At 36.6% G+C, this 20,865-nt stretch overlaps 1 protein-coding gene across 2 annotated transcripts in view; it reads left to right on the top strand.

The window, feature by feature from the left end:
* The window catches only part of MTREX (Mtr4 exosome RNA helicase), a 128,975-nt gene that overhangs the window by 81,627 nt on the left and 26,483 nt on the right, over positions 1–20,865 (top strand). For both annotated transcript variants that reach the window (XM_023210530.2, XM_023210531.1), the window contains 3 exons: positions 3,781–3,909; positions 13,299–13,409; positions 15,717–15,905. In XM_023210530.2, coding sequence (XP_023066298.1) covers positions 3,781–3,909; positions 13,299–13,409; positions 15,717–15,905 — 429 coding nt within the window. The remainder of the gene's footprint in view (positions 1–3,780; positions 3,910–13,298; positions 13,410–15,716; positions 15,906–20,865) is intronic.

Genomic DNA, 20,865 nt, shown 5'->3' with positions numbered 1-20,865 from the left:
TGTGCTTTGGATTGCATAATCTCCATCAATAGTCTATCTTCAAATTCACTGGTGATATTATCTGCCAGTTCAGATCTACGGTTGGGCCCCTCTAGTAATTTTCCTCACTTCAGTAAATAGACTTTTAAACTCTAAAATTTGCTTTTGGTTTCTTTTTATATTTTCTATTTTTTCATCGATATGTTCTATTTGATACAACATTATAATTGTACCTTTTACTTCATTAATTGTGATTTCCCTTGATTCTTTGAATATATTTATAGTGGCAACTTTTAAGTCTGTTTACCCTAACATCTGATCACTATTATAGGCAGATTCTGTTGCCTACTTTTTTCCCTGTTTTATGGGTCATAACTTTCCTGTTTCTTTGCATGTCTCTTTTTTGATAATGTATCGTAGTAACTCTAGGTATTGCCCTCCCTGCCTCCACCTCTTGCAGGCCACTGTTGTTATTTCCTTGTTTATTTATTTAATGTTGGGCTGGATTATTTGATAGAATTCTCTACGTCTTACCCCCTATAGTGTTTAGCCTTTTAGTTTGTTTCTGGGATAGAGTTGGGGGTCACAGCCCTGGTTATGCCCACAGTCACCCTGAGGTGACGATGGTTTGGACAGGGGTCTCTATGACTTTACCTTTCTCTGGGCATACCCAACTGTTAAGCTCTATTAGCAGGAGGACTCCTCCCATTATCATTTTTAAAACCAGGTTCTCTTCTGCAAACTCTCTGCTATACAATTTAGCCTATATCTCCAAGGAATACGGATCTACCAATTGTATTTCACCACAGCCTCTGCTGTTTCTGAAAGTTAGTCTTGAATTTCCTCAGGCTCTGTTACAAATAAAATCTGGTCCTTTGGGAAGATATTAAGAGTTGTCTGTTTTAAGGCCTATTTCTTCACCCAGGCAAAATCTCTGAGTCAAAATTCTAAAATTGGGGGTAGGGACAATGCTCACTTTTCTCTGAGTAACATCTCCGCTTTAAAAGCTGGGGGATAGGTAGAGGGTTGGGGTGGTAGCCTCAGGTATTTTCATCTTGCCTCTCCCAACATGGACCCATTGCCTTATGAACCAGGGGAAGGGCTGTTGGGGCCCTTTTTCTCAACAGCACCACACCAAGATAGAGCCTCAGGCCAACCAGTAGAGGCTAGGTGAATGAAGGGGAGCCTCTACCTTTCAGCCTTACTTGCAGAGGACTTAGCAGCAGCAACAGGTAGGTGGGAGGAGGATGAGAAATATTCACATCCTGCCCCTCCTAAAAGTTAGCCCTCTTCAACTAAGAGCTGCAGGGATACTAAGCCCTTCTGTATTTTTGGCTTCACCAGTCTGGAGTTTCTGTTTCAGTGAAGTGGGAAGAGTGAGGGAGGGAGCGGTCTTTGTTCAGATATCAAAGACTTTAATGAATTTTAGAGGTTTTTTTTAGACTAGATCTTTCTTCACTTAATATATTCCCTTATGACGTTTCCAGAAACTTTAAATGATTGGTTTTTCATAATTTTTTCCAGTTGCTGGGGAGCAGGCTTGTGGATCACACTGTCATGCTCTGGTAGTCTGAGGTTCAGGAGAGAAAAATTAGAGCTAACATAATTACAAGTATGTATACACACACAGAAGACATATTTTTAAAAAATTACTTGCCTCTTTTGATCCTAAATTCATTCATGTGACTGTCTAACTATAAAGGTAGAATCAGTTGATGAGAGTTCTTTAGGCAAAGATAAAATGAGGATTAGAGAGGAGCACATTCATGTTTTTCTGTTTCTATTGATGGTGAAACTAATTTTTCCATTTCACTACTTGAATTTGTTCACTAAAAATGTGAAGTACATTTTTATTAATTTTGGGATCTAAGTCAGAATACAAATCCAAAGATTTTTGTGGCCAGTAGAGCTTGCCAGAGGCAGAGAGTGTGTACAAACCAACAAAGAAAACTTAGAAGCATTTTAAATAAATAAAAATGTAATTGTACTTGTCATTGTTATTTTAAATTGCTTGTTTCTTTGCATTCTACAAGCTTGGGATTACCAAATTGTGTTTTAATTAGGTAATCTCAGTTTATAGCCAGAAATTAGCCACACTTTAAAAGGAATAAAGAAAAGCTGGGAAAAACAAGTTCAGTCATACTGTTAAGAAGTAAAAATTAGGACTTATAAACAAAAATCTAAATTAAGATAATAGAAGACTTAACTAGTTTTTTGTCTGAAAGTTGACATTGATCCGTCTTTACAGAGTGCAAAACTAAAGCAAGTTAGCTAAGAAAAAAATTAATAATCTTAGGAAATACCTTTAACAGCAAATTTTCATTTAATGTTACAGTGTAGAAGGTTTCCTATTGTGTTTCCATAGTAACACTTGAGAATATTTCCATAATGCTGTAAGTTGGTTTTAGTAGCTCTGCATAAATAGTTGATTATGTATGATATACTTGAGTTAAAATAGTCACTTCTGTGATTGTTGTGTCTTACAGAGAGTATTAAATTTATTAATGAAATCTACAAAATTGGAACCAAATCTAGCAACAGAGTTATCTAGAAACACTAAAGATTGCTCATATGCCTGTGGGGTTTTTTGTTCAGATACTCACATCTTCCTAACACTTTGGAGCTAATTCATCTATCAAATTGTGTTATGCATCTTATTCAGAGGGGTTTTTTTCCTCCTCTGTAAAGCTAATATGATAATCATTGAGTCTTCTTATAATCATTGGCTCCTTAGGAAGACTTGATAGTTGATCGTAGCTATTTGTTTAGCTCATTGTTTGTAAAACTCATTTCATAATGACTGAACACAATCTTTGCAGATAAAAATAATCTAATCAAAATACTATCTTCATCTTTGCTTTGTGTTTAAACTAAGGAATGTTTTGCAACTTCCTTTAACCACATTTTGAACTAATGTATGCTGAGAAAAAGTTTTTCTTTCATATTGTAATAATAGTGTGTATGCTTTCTCTGAGGAAATTTGAACTCGATTTAAAATAATTGTGATTTCTTTTTTCTTCAGCATTTGGAAATACGTTTTCTTGTTAAACTATTGGTAGTTCATTGCAGAAATAGATTGTAGAAATGGATTCATTATCATCTATTGACAGATTTTCATTTTTTTAGTAGGAACTGCCCTGGGTGGAGGCCACATAGTCAAGTCATTGCCATATAACTTTCCTTTTTTGTATTTTATGCAAAATAGATTATTTAAATATTTTAAAAAAGAAGAATTCTGTACTGAAAAAAATCTTCTATTATTGCTTGAAAGATACTACTCAAACATACATTATCATAGTGCAGAAGTTGTGGTGAGATCTTAGTAGTTGTTAGATCTTCAGAATTATAGTTTTATTACAGAATATTAAAGACTAAAAGACAGTAAAAATTGGAACCACATTATAGAAATGCTAGCATAATAAGCAATAAAATAATCTCTTCTCAATCTATCTTTTATGTTATTTAGAGTGATTTGAAGATATAAATTAATTTTCTGACACTGAAAATTTTAGTTTCTTAACATTATTAGAAACATTCTGTGACACACTTGACAGTGCTTGTACTATAAAAATTAGAATTTATAAATACAAAATTTATAAATACAAAGTTATTTCTGTGTTTTCTCATCCAGTGGAACATGTTGAATCCAGAGAGACAGTTTTTGTTTCATAAAATAAATATGTATTACACAGTTTGTGTCAGTCATAATGCTAAATGCTGAGAAAATAGTTCCTGTACAGATGGAACTATTTATGGGCCAGTTTCTTAAGAATGAATGAACATCTTCTGTTTTTTTTTCAGCCTAACTCTGGTGAACTGGATCCTTTGTATGTAGTAGAAGTACTTCTTCGCTGTAGCAAAGAGAGCTTGAAAAATTCAGCTACAGAAGCTGCAAAACCAGCTAAACCTGATGAGAAGGGAGAGATGCAGGTTTGTGCATAACTTGCTGTCTTCAGATTTCAGATATTCTGTAACTTACTTATAATCACCAAAGTTCTCCAATGTGATGGTAATGAACATACTATCATGATCTCTAAATCAGAATTTTTCAAGATATTTTAAGGTATATTTAAGGTAAAGCCATCTAACTTATCAGTAGGATAATTAATGAGATTTGTTTTATTTTTCTTTTATCAAGTTACAACAAGATAAATCGTGACAAAGTGAAAGAAAAAGTATTCAGTCATTGAAATTTTACATGAAGCTGGATTTTACCAGGGCTGTAAAGATTTTTCGTTATCTTTGCTTGTGACTGAGTGATTTTACAGTTTGAATCCATTCATGCTGTTTATTTCCCATTCCCATGGAAATATAGGCAGTCCTGATTTAGGATTTTTTGACTTTACAACAGTGCAAAAGCGATAATCATTAAGTATTATAGAACATTAATACATTAATGAGATGTTTGACATTTATTACAAAATAGGCTTTGTGTTAGATGATTTTGCCCAAATGTAAGCCAGTGTAAGTGTTCTTAGCACATTTAAGGTAAACTGCACCAAGTTATGTTTGGTAGATTAGGTGTTCATGTATTAAATACGTTTTTGACCTAACAATATTTTCAACTTACAACTAATTTATCAGAACGTAACCCAGTTTTAAGGAGGAGGCTCTGTAATGACTGAAGCATTATTTTAACAATGAAAAATTTCTACCCAAGTTTCCTTAGTTAAAATCATTTAATTTACATGTGCTTTTATTAAATGTAAAATGTGGCGTATTGGATAGGTCTTTTACAAAAAGTCATTGCAATGAAATTTGTTATTATGAGATTGGTTTGTAGAAAGTAAAATCTGCCACTGTAGTATCATAGACTTCTTCTTTGGATTGATAAATTATGGGTTTTGGAGTTAGCAGTATTTTTAAAAAGACAATTCACTGTAACATTTTAAAATGATAATTTAAATGTTTATTTATAATTCTGAATATTACCTAAACTTTGGCCTCCTTCTCTTAGTCTTCTAATTTGTTCACCTCTAGAATTCCACCACCAAGTAAAACTTGTGTGATTTTTATTTTTTTATAACATTTATTTTACTGACTGACTGCCTAACTATAAATGAGGCTAAAACTCCCACAGTTCGGCATATACTCATTGTCCCCAAAGGGCCTTTAGGAGTTATTGCAAGTTGGAATAGCACATGTGTGCCACACATCTCAACATTCTCCCTTTCTCATGGCGGACATTGATAGTAAGTCACAGCACTCTCATACTGAAAGCTCAGATTCTTCCAAGAAAATTATATAGGCAGTCCTGAAACCAAGGCAAAGTGAGGACCTTTCCTCTGCTCCTGTAGCATTTTTTATTATGTTTATTTCAGTCTACGCTGCTAAGGAAATTGGCAAGGGGTGGGGGATTATTAACATGAATTCTACATATAGTCTGTGACTTTAAGGGGATGCAGGTTAATAAGGAAGCATTTCGTGCTTCAAAACTCCTCAGGGTTGAGTAATTAGTAAAGCTTTATAAAGGAAGTAGTGAGATTTTAACAAACTTGTAGGAACATGAGTACCTTTACAGACAAGAATTATATTCCTAGCAAAGGAAGCCACATGCATAGAGCATGAAACACCCTCTTTAGAAAGAACTTCGTGGTTTTCTGTTCCTTGTGGTTAATGACAAAGGCATGACACAACGTACAGAGAGAAGGACTATAGGTTAAGAAACAATATTATATATATTATATATAATATATATTTGTACATAATTATGTTATATATGTTTTATAAATATATAACATTGTTTGCCTTGTAGATTATCTTGAATAGAAATCCTAGACAGAGAAATAGTTCTGTGGGCAGTTTATAAGGAAACATTAGCTCTCAACTTCATTGATTGTGTAGCATTATTCAGGGTAGGTTAAAAGCAGGCTTCCATTGCATGAGATAAGTAGTATTTCCATAATCATCCTTGCCCTCTCTGACTTTGAATGGTTGTGATGCCAAATTTAGCTTTTTAGCTTTTTATCAGCGTTTATAGAAGACTACTTTCTTTTTTTTCTTTGTTCTTTTTTTTTTTGGGATGGAGTCTCGCTCTGTCGCCAGGCTGGAGTGCAGTGGCGTGATCTTGGCTCACTACCACTTCCACCTCTCGGGTTCAAGTGATTCTGCTGCCTCAACCTCCCGAGTAGCTGGGACTACAGGCGTTCGCCACCATGCATGGCTAATTTTTGTATTTTTACCAGAGACCAGGTGTCACCATGTTGGCCAGGATGGTCTCGATCTCCTGACCTCGTGATACATCTGCCTCAGCCTCCCAAAGTGCTGGGATTACAGGCATGAGCCACCGCACCCAGCCTTGAAGACTACTTTCTAAAGTGACTTTTCCTTGTACCTATAATATTCTTGAACTTACTTTTCTAAAAAAGACTTAGAGTGTGTGTGTGTGTGTGTGTGTGTGTCTGTGTGTGTGTGTCTGTGTGTAGAGAGCAAGAGCACTCCAGTTCTGAATTACATTGATTAACAGAGGTGAACAGTTTAATGTGTTCTAAAGATCTCTTGCAGTTTTGACACTGTTGCTTTGTCAGCTCCCATGTGTCTGACCATTTCCCCTTATCACAGCCACGTCATGGTAGTTAAATGAGATGCAGTGTCAGGGAGTGAAGATAAGGGAGTTCCGCTTTGTTTTTCTAGACAAGGAACTCGGTGGAATCATTCCCCATTAGGTAAAAACATCTATAAAAGGACATGGAATAGAAGATTACAGATTAGAACTATATACTTCTAAAAATTAGAGGATTAAGATACCAGTACTTGTCATGGAATAATATTTGCAGTTTTGGCAGGTTTCAAGCATGCAGTGAAGATGTACTATGGAAATCAGATTTTTTGAGGGGGTTAACTTTGAACGTATTTTAAATTGCTGATTTAAACTCTTTGTCTATTAAGTCAAATTTCTTGGCTTCTCAGGATATTTTCTGTTAATTTTTCCCTGTGTATAGGTCATACTTTATTCATTTCTTTATATGTCTCATAATTTTTCATTGATAATTAGACATTTTAAATAATGTAGTGAGATGGATTAGGGATCCTTTAGAGTGCACCTAGCTTCGACCTAGAAAATAAACAAACAAGGCTGGGTGTGGTAGCTCATGCTTATAATCCCAGCACTTTGGGAGACTGAGGTGGGAAGATCTTGAGCCCAGGAGTTCAAGACCAGCCTGGGCAATATAGTGAAACCCTGTCTATACAAAAAATAATAATAATAGTAATAATAGTTAGCCAGGCATGGTGGCATGTGTAGTCCCTGCTGTTTTGGAGGCTGAAGTGGGAGGATCGTTTGAGCCCAGGAGGTTAGGGCTGCAGTGAGCCGTGACCATGCCACTGCACTCCAGCCCGAGCAACAGAGCAAGAACCTCTCTCCAAAAATCAATCTCTTTGTCTAAAAAAACAGTAGTAGAGTTGAGCTTGTTTTATTCCCTATAAAAACTAAAAATAACATCTTCACATATGTCCCTAAATTATTTTTCAAAAACTGAGATGTACACCAAACAGATATACTGGCACATAAGCCTCAAATAAGGAGGAACAGAGGACTACAACTCTGATCGCTGTTCTTTGTCCTAAATTTCTTCCCGAGGGGCCTAAAAGAGATCATGCCCACAAGCCAGAGTGAACATTTTTTGTACTGATCCCAAATTTTTAGACAAAACTTCTCCTTAACCAATTACAAATCAAAAAATCTTTAAATCCACCTATAACCTGTGGGCCCCTGGTTTGAGATGTCCTGCCTTTTTAAATCAAACCAGTATGTAACCTCCATATATTAATTTATGACTGCTATAACCTCTGCCTTCCTGCCCTTAGAAACCCTTACCTGTAAGCCATCTGGAAGGTCAGAACTTGAATATTAACTACCTAATCCTCCTTGCTTGGCACCCTACAAATAAACACCTTCCTTTCTCCCACTACAAACCTCAATATAGGTATCTGGTCTTACTGCAGCAGGCAAGCAGAGCCCCGTTTGGTTCTCTAACAGTAGCAACTCTGTAAATCAGAGTTTTCCTGCTCCCCCAGAGTTTATTCTTGTTATTTGTTGTCATTGGTTTGTTTTGTGATTTCTGAATTCTTTTAAGTCTGTATTTTTAAATTGTGTGTGGCCGCAAAGATCTCTGCTTGGTTAGTTTAATGGTCAGCTCATAATTGTGCAGAGACTTCCTTAAATGCCTGCAATCATTAAGTTCTCCTGTCTGGCCAGGCGTGGTGGCTCATGCCTGTAATCCCAGCACTTTGGGGGGCTGAGGTGGGTAGATGACTTGAGGTCAGGAGTTCGACACCAGCCTGGTCAACATGGCCAAAACCCATCTGTACTAAAAATGCAAAAATTAGCCAGCATGATGGTGTGCGCCTATAGCTTCAGCTATTCGAGAGGCTGAGGCAGGAGACTTACTGGAACCCAGGAGGTGGAAGTTGCAGTGAGCCAATATTGTGCCACTTCAACTCCAGCCTGGGTGACAGAGCAAGGCTCTGTCTAAAAAATAAAAAAAGTTCCCCAGTCTTTACTTAGAGGCTTTGTGTACATATTGCAGCAAGCCATCAACCCTCAGCTACGCAGTTAACAACATTACCTTAGCCGTTTCCTGGATGTACAATTTCATGGTCAGACAGAAGTGAGAGCTTAGAGTCTTTTCAGGGCTTTCCTGAGCATGCACACAGCCCTGTTCATGGCCTTCTAGATTTCCAGAAATGTGTGGAAGCTTTTCTAATTCTCCATGAATGTCTTACTCCCCAGCTTTTCCTTTTAAGCTTTCTGGTTAACCTGTTGTTTGTCACCGCTGTCATTCACAATCTCAGGCAGCCATGGTGTTAAGCAGTTGCTTCTTACTATTTTTGACGAACACATCCAGGAAAAAGGTTTGCACTGGTAAGCTCTCAGTCAGGTCAAATAAAAAACAGCCTTGTGAATGGAGTGTTCCAGGGAACCACCAGACAAGAATAATGACAGTTCTATGGGAATAGGCCTTTGAGGAAGCTCCAACCCTATTCTCTCCCCTCCAGTGGCTGCAATACTGGTTTTCAGTGGGATTTGCTCTTTGGTTTTCAGGCTGTTAGAAAGCTGAGGAGTGGGAGATGGAGTAGGATAAGTTAAATTTGCCACAAAGCTTGCTATTCTTACCAAAAGCCAGCATTTTTCTTGAATATATGCTCACTGAATTCCTGCAAGCCTTTGGTTAATTTCCAGAATTCTGAAGAAGTTGATTTTGACAAGTTTTCTCAGTGTTGGCATTGCTTTTATGGAGAAGAGGATTTTTGGAGGTCCTTATTCCACCATTTTCACTGACATAAATCCAGTTTTTTAATAGCGAATTAATCAATAGCACATTGGTTAAAATAACTGTGTCTGCCATGACTTGATTAAAATTCAGTTGGTTCAAAAAACAACTTGCTTGTTTGAATGAAAAATTCAAAAACCATGTTTCAGCTGATAGTCTTGATTTGAAGAAATTATATAGCTTGAAATGTATTTAGAATGTATTGACTTAAAACTTACTTCTTATATTATCTACTACATTTGCTTATTTAGGGGAAAATTTAAAAGATTTAAAAGGTCTAAGGATAAAAATACTTCCTGTTATTGGTATTCTAGCAAGTTTCCACTGATTGCTCACATGGTTATTTGGACTTATAAAGACCAATGCTGCATCATGTTGAACCTGAATTCTGAGTTATATCATGAAGGTAATTGGGTTTAGAAAAATGAATAAACTGCCATATGCAAATATTATGATTTTTAAGATATCTGAAATTTGATGTTTATAATTTCATGACAACTATTCATTCAATTTTTAAACATTTAACTTCTTGTTTATAAAATGTCATGTTTCTAGTTAGGGAACTGTTAGGATTTCCCTTTTCTGTGCTTTAGGAGACATTTATAAATGGCCTTTGTAATCTGTTTCCTGTCATTAAAGTGTTAGTTGACCATTTCTTGGATGGAGTTTATTATGGAAAGCAGCCTTTGAAATTGGACAGTTTTTGTCTTCCTTCTGAATCTCGTCTTCACAAAATAGTTTTACTCGGTTTTGAAAGAAATTCACAGATACCTGTGCATATTGAATTCAACTACAGGTATATAAAAGTACTCTTTCTAAAGCCAAGTGAATTATTTTTAATTTTCTACCTTTTTAGATGTACCTTAGTGCATACAAATTGTGCATCTTTAACTCTGGATGCTGGCTATGTGGTATTGATAATTTTTCATGTCCTGAGTCTTCTCTGTCCAAACAGTGTATCAACTGCTGGTTCACAAATTGGTGGCCCAAAACCCAATGCAGCTTACAGAATGTTGTTTCTAAAATGAATTAGACCAGCAGTCCCCAGTCTTTTTAGCACAAGAAACTGATTTCATGGAAGGTAGTTTTTCCATGGATCAATGTGGAGCAGGGGTGGTTTGGGGATGAAACTGTCCCACTTCAGATCATCAGACCTTAGATTCTCATAAGGACCAAGCAACCTAGATCCCTTGCATGCGCTGTGTTTGCGCTTTTATGAGAATCTAATGTTGCTGCTGATCTGACAGGAGGCGGGAGCTCAGGCGATAATGCTTGCTCCCCCATCACTCTTGCTGCATGGCCTGGTTCCTAACAGGCCACAGACTGGTACCATTCTGGGACTTGGGGACCCCTGAATTAGAGAGTTTGGAAGTAAAAATAAAAATGATAGTAAAGGACTGGTCATGGTGGCTCACACCTGTAGTCCCAGCACTTTGGGAGGCAGAGGCAGGCAGATCACCTGAGGTGAGGAGTTTAAGACCAGCCTGTCTAACATGGTGTAACCCCATCTCTACTAAAAATACAAAAATTAGCCAGGCATGGTAGCAGGTGCCTGTAGTCTCAGCTACTTGGGAGGCTGAGGCAGTTGAATCACTTGAACCAGAGGTGAAGGTTACAGTGAGCCGAGATCGCACCACTGCACTCCAGCCTGGGTGACAGAGCGAGACTCCATCTCAGAAAAAAAAAGATAGTAAAGGATTATAACCATATGAAAATAAAATAATCCATGAATCCAGAAAGAGATATATAAAATATAAAAGAAATGGCCGGCCATGGTGGCTCACGCCTTTAATCCCAGCACTGTGGGAGGCCAAGGTGGGTGGATCACTTGAGGTCAGGATTTCGAGACCAGCCTGATCAACATGGCGAAACCCCATCTCTACTAAAAATACAAAATTAGTTGGGCATGGTGGCACATGCCTATAATCCTAGCTACTCAGGAGTCTGAGGCAGGAGCATTGCTTGAACCCGGGAGGTAGAGATTGCAATGAGCCGAGATCATGCCATTGCACTCCAGCCTGGGCAACAGAGTGAGACTTCATCTCAAAGAATAAATAAAAGTTAGAAAAGTCACCATTAGGCAACTACCACAAATAATAATTGACTATGGCAAGAATCATCCATGGATGCTGAAACTAGTAAACTGAAAGTTTAATGAAGAAATGATATTTCCAAAGTCTCTAAAGGCTCTCCCTACAAATTTCTTAATTGTAGAGAGTAAAATAGTAAATAATACTATAATAAAGAATCCTGCAGGATAGTACCTTAATCAAATGATCAAAGTGATCAACATTATCTCTCATAATGTTGACTAGTGGACTGAGGAGAAAAGAACATGACTTCTACCAAAAATGCATAATCTGAATCTTACGATTCCTCATGACTAGAGAAACCAAACTGAGAGTCATTCTATAAAATAACCTTTATTATTTAAAAAAAAAATTAAAGTCTTGAGAGACACAGAAAAACTGGGGAACTGTTCTAGATTAAAGAAAAAAAGAAATGTGACATCAGTGTATGATCCTAGTTTGGTTCCATGGAGTCGTGGTGGGGAAGGTAGAGTGGTATAAAAGACATTATTGTGAAAGAGGATGAAATCTTAATATGGACTATAGATTAGATGATATCATTGTCTCGACATTAGATTTCCCTCTTTTAACACTTGTACTTTATGTGTGTAGAAAGAGAACGATGAAGCAAATAGGCTAAATATAACCAATTAGTGAATTGAAATAAGGGTATGTGGAATTTATTTCATTCTTACAACTTTTCTGTAAATTTGGAAATCTGTGAAAATGTCAGTACCATAAAAAAGCAAGAAAGGTGGGGTATATTTTTAGATTAAAGAAGACTAAGGAGACATGACCACTAAATCCAGTTTATGATCTTTGGCTGGATCCAAAAGTATAATGGTAATAGTAATGTATGAAGGTCATTAGTGGGTCCGTGGGGAAATCTGCATAGGGATTGTATATGATATTTCCTTAGATCTTACAATATTGTAGCTTTGCAGGAGAATATGCATGTTCTTAACATATACATGTATTTGCTGGTCAAGTGAAGTGATTGTTGTCTGCAAGTTAGTTTCAAATGATTAAAAAAGAGGAGGAAAAGGCAGGCAGGAAGAAAGAAAAAACACCCCACCCCAAAAACTTAACTAGAGAGAGAAAAACTGCTGTTAATGGTTTGACAAGCTAAACCTTTTTTGGCAAGTTTGGCAAATTATCGAACCTTTCTACCTTTACTAGAAAATCTAAAAAGGTTAGATAATTTGTGTAAGGTCACACAAATAGCTGAAGACTGAATTCACATGTTCAACCGCTGTACCATTTTTGTTCATTAAAGCACTGTGAATATATTTGTTATCAGCAAGCCAGTGGAAATTGTGTTTTCATCAGTGATCAGTGTAAAAGTAGCCGTGGGAGACAGATTTGGACCTGTGGAAACATTAACTTTGCCTCCGTTTATGGAGACTCTCTGGATTCAAGATCAGTTGAAAGGAAGCAAAATTTGATGTTGATAATTTGCCATTTCGACAAAAGAAAGCATGGAAGAAAGTTTGCAGATAGGTGTTCTTCAAGATTATGTCTAATGGAATATGCTGCTTTCTCTCTTTGAAATACTTCTTCATTCCTGCCCATCCAGAACTTACATGAATCTTTCTTGACCTCCTAAACCTATTAAACAAGACTCTTTCATTTTTAGTACTATAGTACCTTTATGTATTAATATTTTTGAACTGCCAAATATCTGAGACCATAAAAATGAATAAAGTGTGGATTCTGTATTGAGGGGAGCTCTTATTTTTATGTACCATTTATTTACCTGTTGTTTAGAGGTTTGAACTAGTTTTTACTTTTTAAATACAGTCTCTATTACGATAAAAGCTTCAAGATGAGAGAATGCTTCCCGGTAATTATTATGTACTTATTATACCTGTTACATATTGTAAATGCAACTTCCTCTGTAAGGATCCAAGTTTAGGTAATAGTAGAATATGAACACGTGCAAGTTTAACCGTAATACCGTATAACTTTTTGGTCATAGGTTGTCCCAGTTTTGGTGCATCTCCTGTCTGCTATCAGCAGTGTTAGGCTTTACATTCCTAAAGACCTTCGACCAGTGGACAATAGACAGAGTGTTTTAAAATCAATACAGGTATGTGTTAATTTTATAAATTAAATATAAATTTTATGTAAATACAGATAGTGTTTATAAAGAGGCAACTGAAATGCTTTTAAATACATTGCTTTCTTTCAGAATACCTATAAATACTGCCAATAGTGACAATTATTTTTCATAAAAATAATGGCAGCAGATTTTCATGTGGATTTGTCCTCTCTTTGAATCTACCAACAAAGTGAGTTAGTAAAGGAGGACTCAGAAGGAAAACTATTTTGCTTTATTCAGTATGAGTGAAAACTGTAGACTGTATTACAAGTTTTATGTATAAAATCATGTACTGACAGGACTTTTAACCATTTTTTAATATAGTTAATAAATACATGAAATTGTTTAATTTTCAATAGGGAAAATTAAGATTTTGTAGTAAATTTAATTTTCTAGTAGAAACAAAGTGCAGTGGCTCATGCCTATAATCCCAACTCTTTGGGATGCCACGGCACAAGGATCACCAGAGGCCAGGAATTTGAAACCAGCCTTGGAAACATAGTGAGGCCCCCATCTCTACAAAAAATTTAAAAAATAATATAAAAAGAAGTTAGTAGGACTCAGTGGTATGCACCTGTAATCCCAGCTACTTAGGAGGCCAAGGCAGGAGGTTCACTTGATTCCAGGAGTTCCAGGCTACAGTAAGCTGTGATCACATCACTGCACTCTAGCATGTGCAACAGAGGGAGACCTTGTCTCTTTTAAGAAAAAAAAAAAAAAAAAGGAAGTGATTTTAACAAAGTTATTTAGTTAATAGTTTGAAGAGCATTTACTGTGCAGTGAAGGCTCTGTACTAAAATCTGAGAAAGCAAAGATAGTAGGATGCTCTTAGTGGAGAGTAGGAATTTTTAAGCTGTGTTCCGATTGTGGGCTTCATGAAATGAATGATTCTCTGACAGTTTTACAAAATTTTTATGTAGTTGTGGATATCTTTTCCAAAACAATCACTTCTAGAAAGTTTTTATCACTGTTGGTCTCGTAGTAAATAAATATATCTTATAAGTTTATTGAAGCGTAAAGTCCCACTGAAATTTTTTCTAATATTTTCAGAATAGCACAGTTTTGAGCAGAAATACACATTAATCATTATTAACTTAGCATTAAGTAGTGCCATTATTTTGAAAAAATTATTGTTTTATACTTCTGGGTTAGGTCAGTTCTCATTTTGCTAAAGTTAAAATTGAAATTAATTTTTCTTTGTTGGCAAATTTCAGTCTTGTCTATATTTGTCTTAAACATCCCTGTGCTGTATCGTGTTGATGTATTTCAGCTTTCACGTTAATTTCACCATAACCTGAGTCTCAGTTTTGCATCATGATTTAAACAAAGTTAGCCTGCCAACAGAACCCTTCACATAATGTATAAAGATTTCCCTTTAGCTACATTAATTATACTTTTTAAACTTCAGAACTACAATTTTAGTGTTTTCTCTGTTCTGGAACCTCACATCTGTGACTTAGTTTCTTTATATATAAAAATTAGCCAGGCTCATGTGTAGGATTTTTGCGCTGACACTAACCCCCTTTGATTAGGGCAGACATATATCCTGAAACTGTACCATATGCACTTACCGGAGATACCAGTCTTTTGAAAGAGCTAGCATTATCTGCTCATTTAGGACAATAATCTGCAAATGTCTTTGAACCCTTTACATTTGTTTTTTACTGTTAATGTGTTTCTCCTCCCCAATTCCAGTTCGTAACTAGCCAAATCCTATCTTATCTTTAAGGCTTATCCAAGACCCTGAAAGTTTCTCAGTAGGATGCCAGCCTACAGTGAGCTATTTCTTCTGTGTACGAATATGTTTATTGCATTTAACCATTAATCATGTTTTTTTTTTTAAGCTAAAGGTCTCAGGAGCTTTTAAAAAGTCTGTACTTTCCAAGTCAATAGTACCCTCCCTAGGCATCAACACCAAGGAAATAATCCAAAAGCAGTTTAAACGTAGATGTTTAATACAAGATTACTTGTGATGGCAAGAAGTTACAACAATGTTATACAGTAACGAATTTATCAGTAAGTTGTGCCACGTTCAGGACTATGATCAAATTATGAATTGTAGTTTTATTAGTAAATCATAATACATCTGTGAATCATAGGATAGCACTGAAAAGGAGTTTTCAAAAACAAATGCAGGGGAAAAATGCCCTACAATTTAAATTGGCAAAAGACAAAATTATATATGTAGTATACCTTTTATGTCCATGTGCAGAGAAAAAAAAGGAAACACTGATTTGGTTTGGTCTTACTAATTTTGACTATAAGATGAAAATGAATTTTATATATTTTTTTCAGGAAGTTCAGAAACGTTTTCCTGACGGCATCCCCTTATTAGACCCTATTGATGATATGGGCATTCAAGATCAAGGGCTGAAAAAAGTCATTCAGAAAGTAGAAGCTTTTGAGCATCGAATGTATTCTCATCCACTTCACAATGATCCAAATTTGGAAACTGTGTATACGCTTTGTGAAAAAAAAGCACAGGTATGGCAGAAACTTGGTTTTTATAGTAGAATTTTGTATGTTTCACTGAATAAATATGTGCTTGTCTTTTTCTTGTCCTGTTGGTTCCTGGGTAAAACAGGAAAATGTTAGCTATCTTTTAAATAAACTGTCAGCTCTGAACCTGTCAGCTCTCATCAGCAAGACAAGATCAAGTTCATTTTGCTGTAGTTTGATATTTCACATAGGATGTTCTGTTTTTTCTTACTTTTTAAAATTGAGATATAATTTACACAGCATAGCACTCACCCTTTTAAAATATCCAGCTCACTGGTTTTTAGTGTATTCACACATACTTGCAACCATCGCCACTATGTAACTTCAGAACATTCTTCTCACCCTCTGAAGGAACTTTATACCCATTAGCAGCCACTCTCTGTTTATCCCATCCTCCAGCCCTTGGCAATCACAAATCTACTTTCTATCTGTATAGTTTTGCCTATTCTGGATATTTCTTATAAATAGAATCATGTAATATATGATGTTTGTGTCTGCTGTCTTTCACTTAGCGTGTCTGCAAGGTTTATGCCTGTTGTAGCATAAATCAGTACTTCATTCCTTTTATGGCCAAATTTTATATGTGTGTGTGACAGAGTCCTGCTGTGTCACCCAGGCTTCAGTCCAGTGGCGTGATTGTGGCTCACTACAACCTCTGCCTCCCGGGTTCAAGCGATTCTCCTGCCTCAGCCTCCCTAGTAGCTAGAATTACAGACACACACCACCATGCCCGCTAATTTTTGTATTTTTATTAGAAACAGGGTTTCGCCATGTTGGCCAGGCTGGTCTTGAACTCCTGACCTCAGGTTACCCATCCACCTCAGCCTCCCAAAGTGCTGGGATTACAGGCGTGAGCCACCACACCTGGCCTAACTAAATTATATTTTGTTGTGTGGATATGCCATATTTTGTTTACCCGTTCATCAGTTGATGGACAGGACATTTGTTTTTTTCTAACTTTTTGGCTATGATGAATAATGCTGCTGTGAACATTTGTATACAAGTTTTTGAATGGATGTTTTGAGTATCTTGAGTGGAAATAGGTAGGATTGCTAGATCATATGGTAACTCTATATTTACCTTTATGAGAAACTACCAGACTGTTTCCAAAGTGGCTACAACACTTTATATTCTCACTAGCAATTTACGAGATTTCTGCTTTCTGTACATCTTCACCAGCACGAGTTATTGTCTATTGTTTTTGCTATAGCCATCTTAATAGCGTCAAATGGTAGTAGTTCAGCTTTTTAGGATAATTAGCTTTAATGTCTAACCAGTAAAAGCATTATTATAAGCATTCTGTATAGCGAATTTAGAAAAAGCTTTTTGACGTGAACACAATCCTTTCCACCACCTACTTTTTTTCAACTGGAATGTATTACACTATACAAATCTCCCTTCCTCTATGAAACTTAAAACTCCTTGCTGTTGTACTTTTTCAACTTTTATGACATACCACTTTTATCAATACATTTGTCTTTGTGTCTCATAAACTAGATTTTAAGCTCCTTAGAGTCAGATGTTTCATTTTATTTACATTTTCTCATAATGGTCTATTTTTTTTAAAGTAAATGCCCAGTGTTTGTTGGATAAATACATGAGTAGAAACTCCTTTAATAGAGTAATGTGTTCAGTTCATAGTTTTAAAGCCATCTCCCTTTCTAGCTTTTTGTGAACTTACATCATATGGTGCTGTAGCAGATAGACAATATTGGCTACATGCTCAGTGAACACATCCATGCTGTGACCCACCTTGAAGTGCTGCTAGGCAGGAAGCTTGCCAGGTGCTTCTCAAGATGAGGAAACTGGGACACAACAAGCTTTCATTACTTACACAGATATCCAGTTGTGATTCTCACCTGTTCATCTCTTACCAGGACCATTGCAGCAGCTCTCTCCCTGCTGTCAGTCCCTCCATGGCCACCAGGGTCAGCATTATGTTTCCACAACACAAGAACAGGTAGACTTGAGCGTGGTTGAATGATGGCTGGAAAGCATCCTTGGAGGTGGTTTGAAGGCATTATCTGAGCTGCTCAAATATACTGAAAAAGACGTTGTCTGACTGAAGGGACTGGCTAAATAAAGTTGTTATGGAGACTCTGCAATAACATGTAAGAAGGCTCATGTATGAGCATTACATGAAAAAAGGATCTGAAATTGAAGTGGACTACGATTACTATTTAGCAGAAATATAAAATACACCAGAAAAGACTGAAAGGAAAACTTTAAGTGGTTGTGTTACAGCAATAAGAGTATAGTGGTCTTTTTTTTTCTTTTCCTGCCCCCTCCCCACCATTGTCTATAATGTGTGTGTGTGTGTGTGTGTGTGTGTGTGTGTGTATATATATATATATAGTGCTTATATACATATAAGCACATTATATACATATAAGCCATGGTTGCACCACTGTACTCCAGCCTGGGTGACAGAGTGAGACCCCATCTCTTTAAAAAAAAAAAAAAAGTGTACATGTATAGTCCAGTTTTTTTCCCATGCTTATATACATATAAGCACATTGTGTGTGTGTGTGTGTGTGTGTATACATATATATATATATATGATTTCTTTTTTAATGGAAGAAAAATACAGCCTGGGCACAGTGGCTTATACCTATAATCCCAACACTTTGGGAGACCAAGGCGGGAAGATCACTTGAAGCCCAGAAGTTTGATACCAGCATGGGCAAGATGACGAGACCCCCATCACTGCAAAAAAATGTTAAAAATTAGCCAGGCATGGTAGCATGCACCTGTCATCCCAGGTACTCAGGAGGCTGAGGTAGGAAGGTCACTTAAGCGAAGGAGATTGAGGCTACAGTGAGCCATGGTTGCACTACTGTACTCCAGCCTGGGTGACAGAGTTAGACCCCATCTCTTTAAAAAAAATAAAAATAAAAAGTGTACATGTACAGTCCAGACAGTTTTCTTCCCAATATTTTTGATCCATGGTTGGTTGAATCCATGGATGTGGAACCCACAGATAGGGCCAACTGTGTGTCTGTGTTGTTTTATAAATGTGTTGGAAAAGATCTTGTACGGCATTGTCCAGTGTCAGCCAAATTTAAATTTTTTAGTGGCCACATTTAAAAAAAGAAGAAACCAGTGGCATTAACTTTAGTAATATTTATATTTAACCCATTATATCTAAAATATTTTAACATTTTTATGTACAAAATACAAACATTACTCAAGAAAAAAAAATCTTAAATGTTGGACTCTCTTCTACCTTGTAAGCTTTATAAGCCTCACAGTTATTAGCACGATGCTTTGCTCTGCTCACATAGGCATCCTCAGTCACTTCAGTCAAACCCTAAAAAACAATGGTTTGTTCGTTTTATTCTGATAGGCCTGATAAGTCATGCTAGGTAGCGTAGCATTCATTATCTAGCTTCGAAAGCATTGCTTCCTACTGCATGGCATTGTGACTACACATCTGTTCATAGAAATATAAATAATCACTAAGAGCTTGCATCTAGGGTCTGATAGCCTGGGCTTGAACCCCATCTTTATCACTCAGTAGCTCTGTTCACAGCAATAGAAATAATTGAAAATAGCTTGGATTCTAGGGTCTGCTAGCCTGGGTTTGAACTCCATCTTTATCACTCAGTAGCTCTGTATTCTTGACCAATTTACTTAGTAATCTCTCTGTGCCTCAGTTTTCTCGTCTGTAAAATGCAGATTTAATATTACTTCCCTACCTTTTAGGATTGCTGTAAGAATGAAATAATGAAAAGCACTAGAAATAGAGGACATAGGTAATCTCTGAATAAACATCAGTTGCTGATCACCTTCATAATTTTTCCTCCTTAGTAGAAGTTTAATAAAGTCTAAAAAATTCCGTTATCTTTGGATTTCAGCTTACCAAAACTTTTCTGTCAGTGTTTTTCTGAACAACCACTTCAGGATACCATTGTTCTTTGTTCTTGTACTACTGTATGCTTGTCATAGTTGGAAAATATGTAATATTTACTGATTAAATTTTAAAACTTCTCTAAAGGATGACATCAGGATGATACATTTTCATTTTAAGGTTTCATCTGTGTTTTGAATACAGGCCTGTTCTCTTTGCTAAAACCATTTCCAGCTTAGGCAAATTCATGATTTAACTTAAGGGCAAAAAGAAGGAATAGTTTTCAGGACATCATGGGGGAAATATAGATAGTCAAGAGAAAAGATTTCTGTACCCTCATTTTTCTTTCCCTGTTCTCTAAACTATCCCCTGATGCCCTAAGGATGAAAAGCTAGAGCTGCTGGGATTGGTACTTCAGGAGTGTGATTAATTGTCCGTTGAATCCTGTCTTGGGAGAGCCTATCCTAAATTCACCACTGACTTTTTCTGTTCTTACAGCCTACCTTGTCTAGCTCACAATATCCAGCTCACTCTCCTCCTTCTAGCCTTCCTCCTTACCTCTCTTCATTTAAGCAAGAGCCATGCTCTGTTCTCTTGTCTTCTTTTTTTGTGAGACAGAATCTTGCTTTGTCACCAGGATGGAGTGCAGTGGCACAATCTCGGTTCACTGCAACCTCTCCCTCCCAGGTTAAAGCAATTCTGCCTCATCTTCCTGAGTAGCTGGGACTACAGGCACCCGCCACCACACCCAGCTAATTTTTTTTTTTTTTTTTTTTTTAGTAGAGATGGGGTTTCACCATGTTGGCCAGGATGGTCTTGATCTCCTGACCTTGTGATCTGCCCACCTCAGCCTCCCACAGTGCTGGATTACAGGCATGAGCCACTGTGCCCGGCCTCTGTTCTCTGTCTTCTTATGCTTTTTACACTTTCTAATATCTGCCTGCTCTGCCTCAGATTTTTCTTTTTTAAAAAAAAAAAAAAAACTTTTATTACTGTTTTATTATCATAAAATAGCTTTTCCTGTGATTCTTCCAGTACTTGAAATCAACATGAATGTAACCATACAGTTCTCAAACTTTGCACCAAAGCACCTCA

This window comes from Piliocolobus tephrosceles, chromosome 4, assembly GCF_002776525.5.
Source record: "Piliocolobus tephrosceles isolate RC106 chromosome 4, ASM277652v3, whole genome shotgun sequence".
Taxonomy (NCBI): Eukaryota; Metazoa; Chordata; class Mammalia; order Primates; family Cercopithecidae; genus Piliocolobus; species Piliocolobus tephrosceles.
The sequence above is the reverse complement of the archived record's forward strand: the minus strand, read 5'-3'. Positions and strand labels throughout refer to the sequence as shown.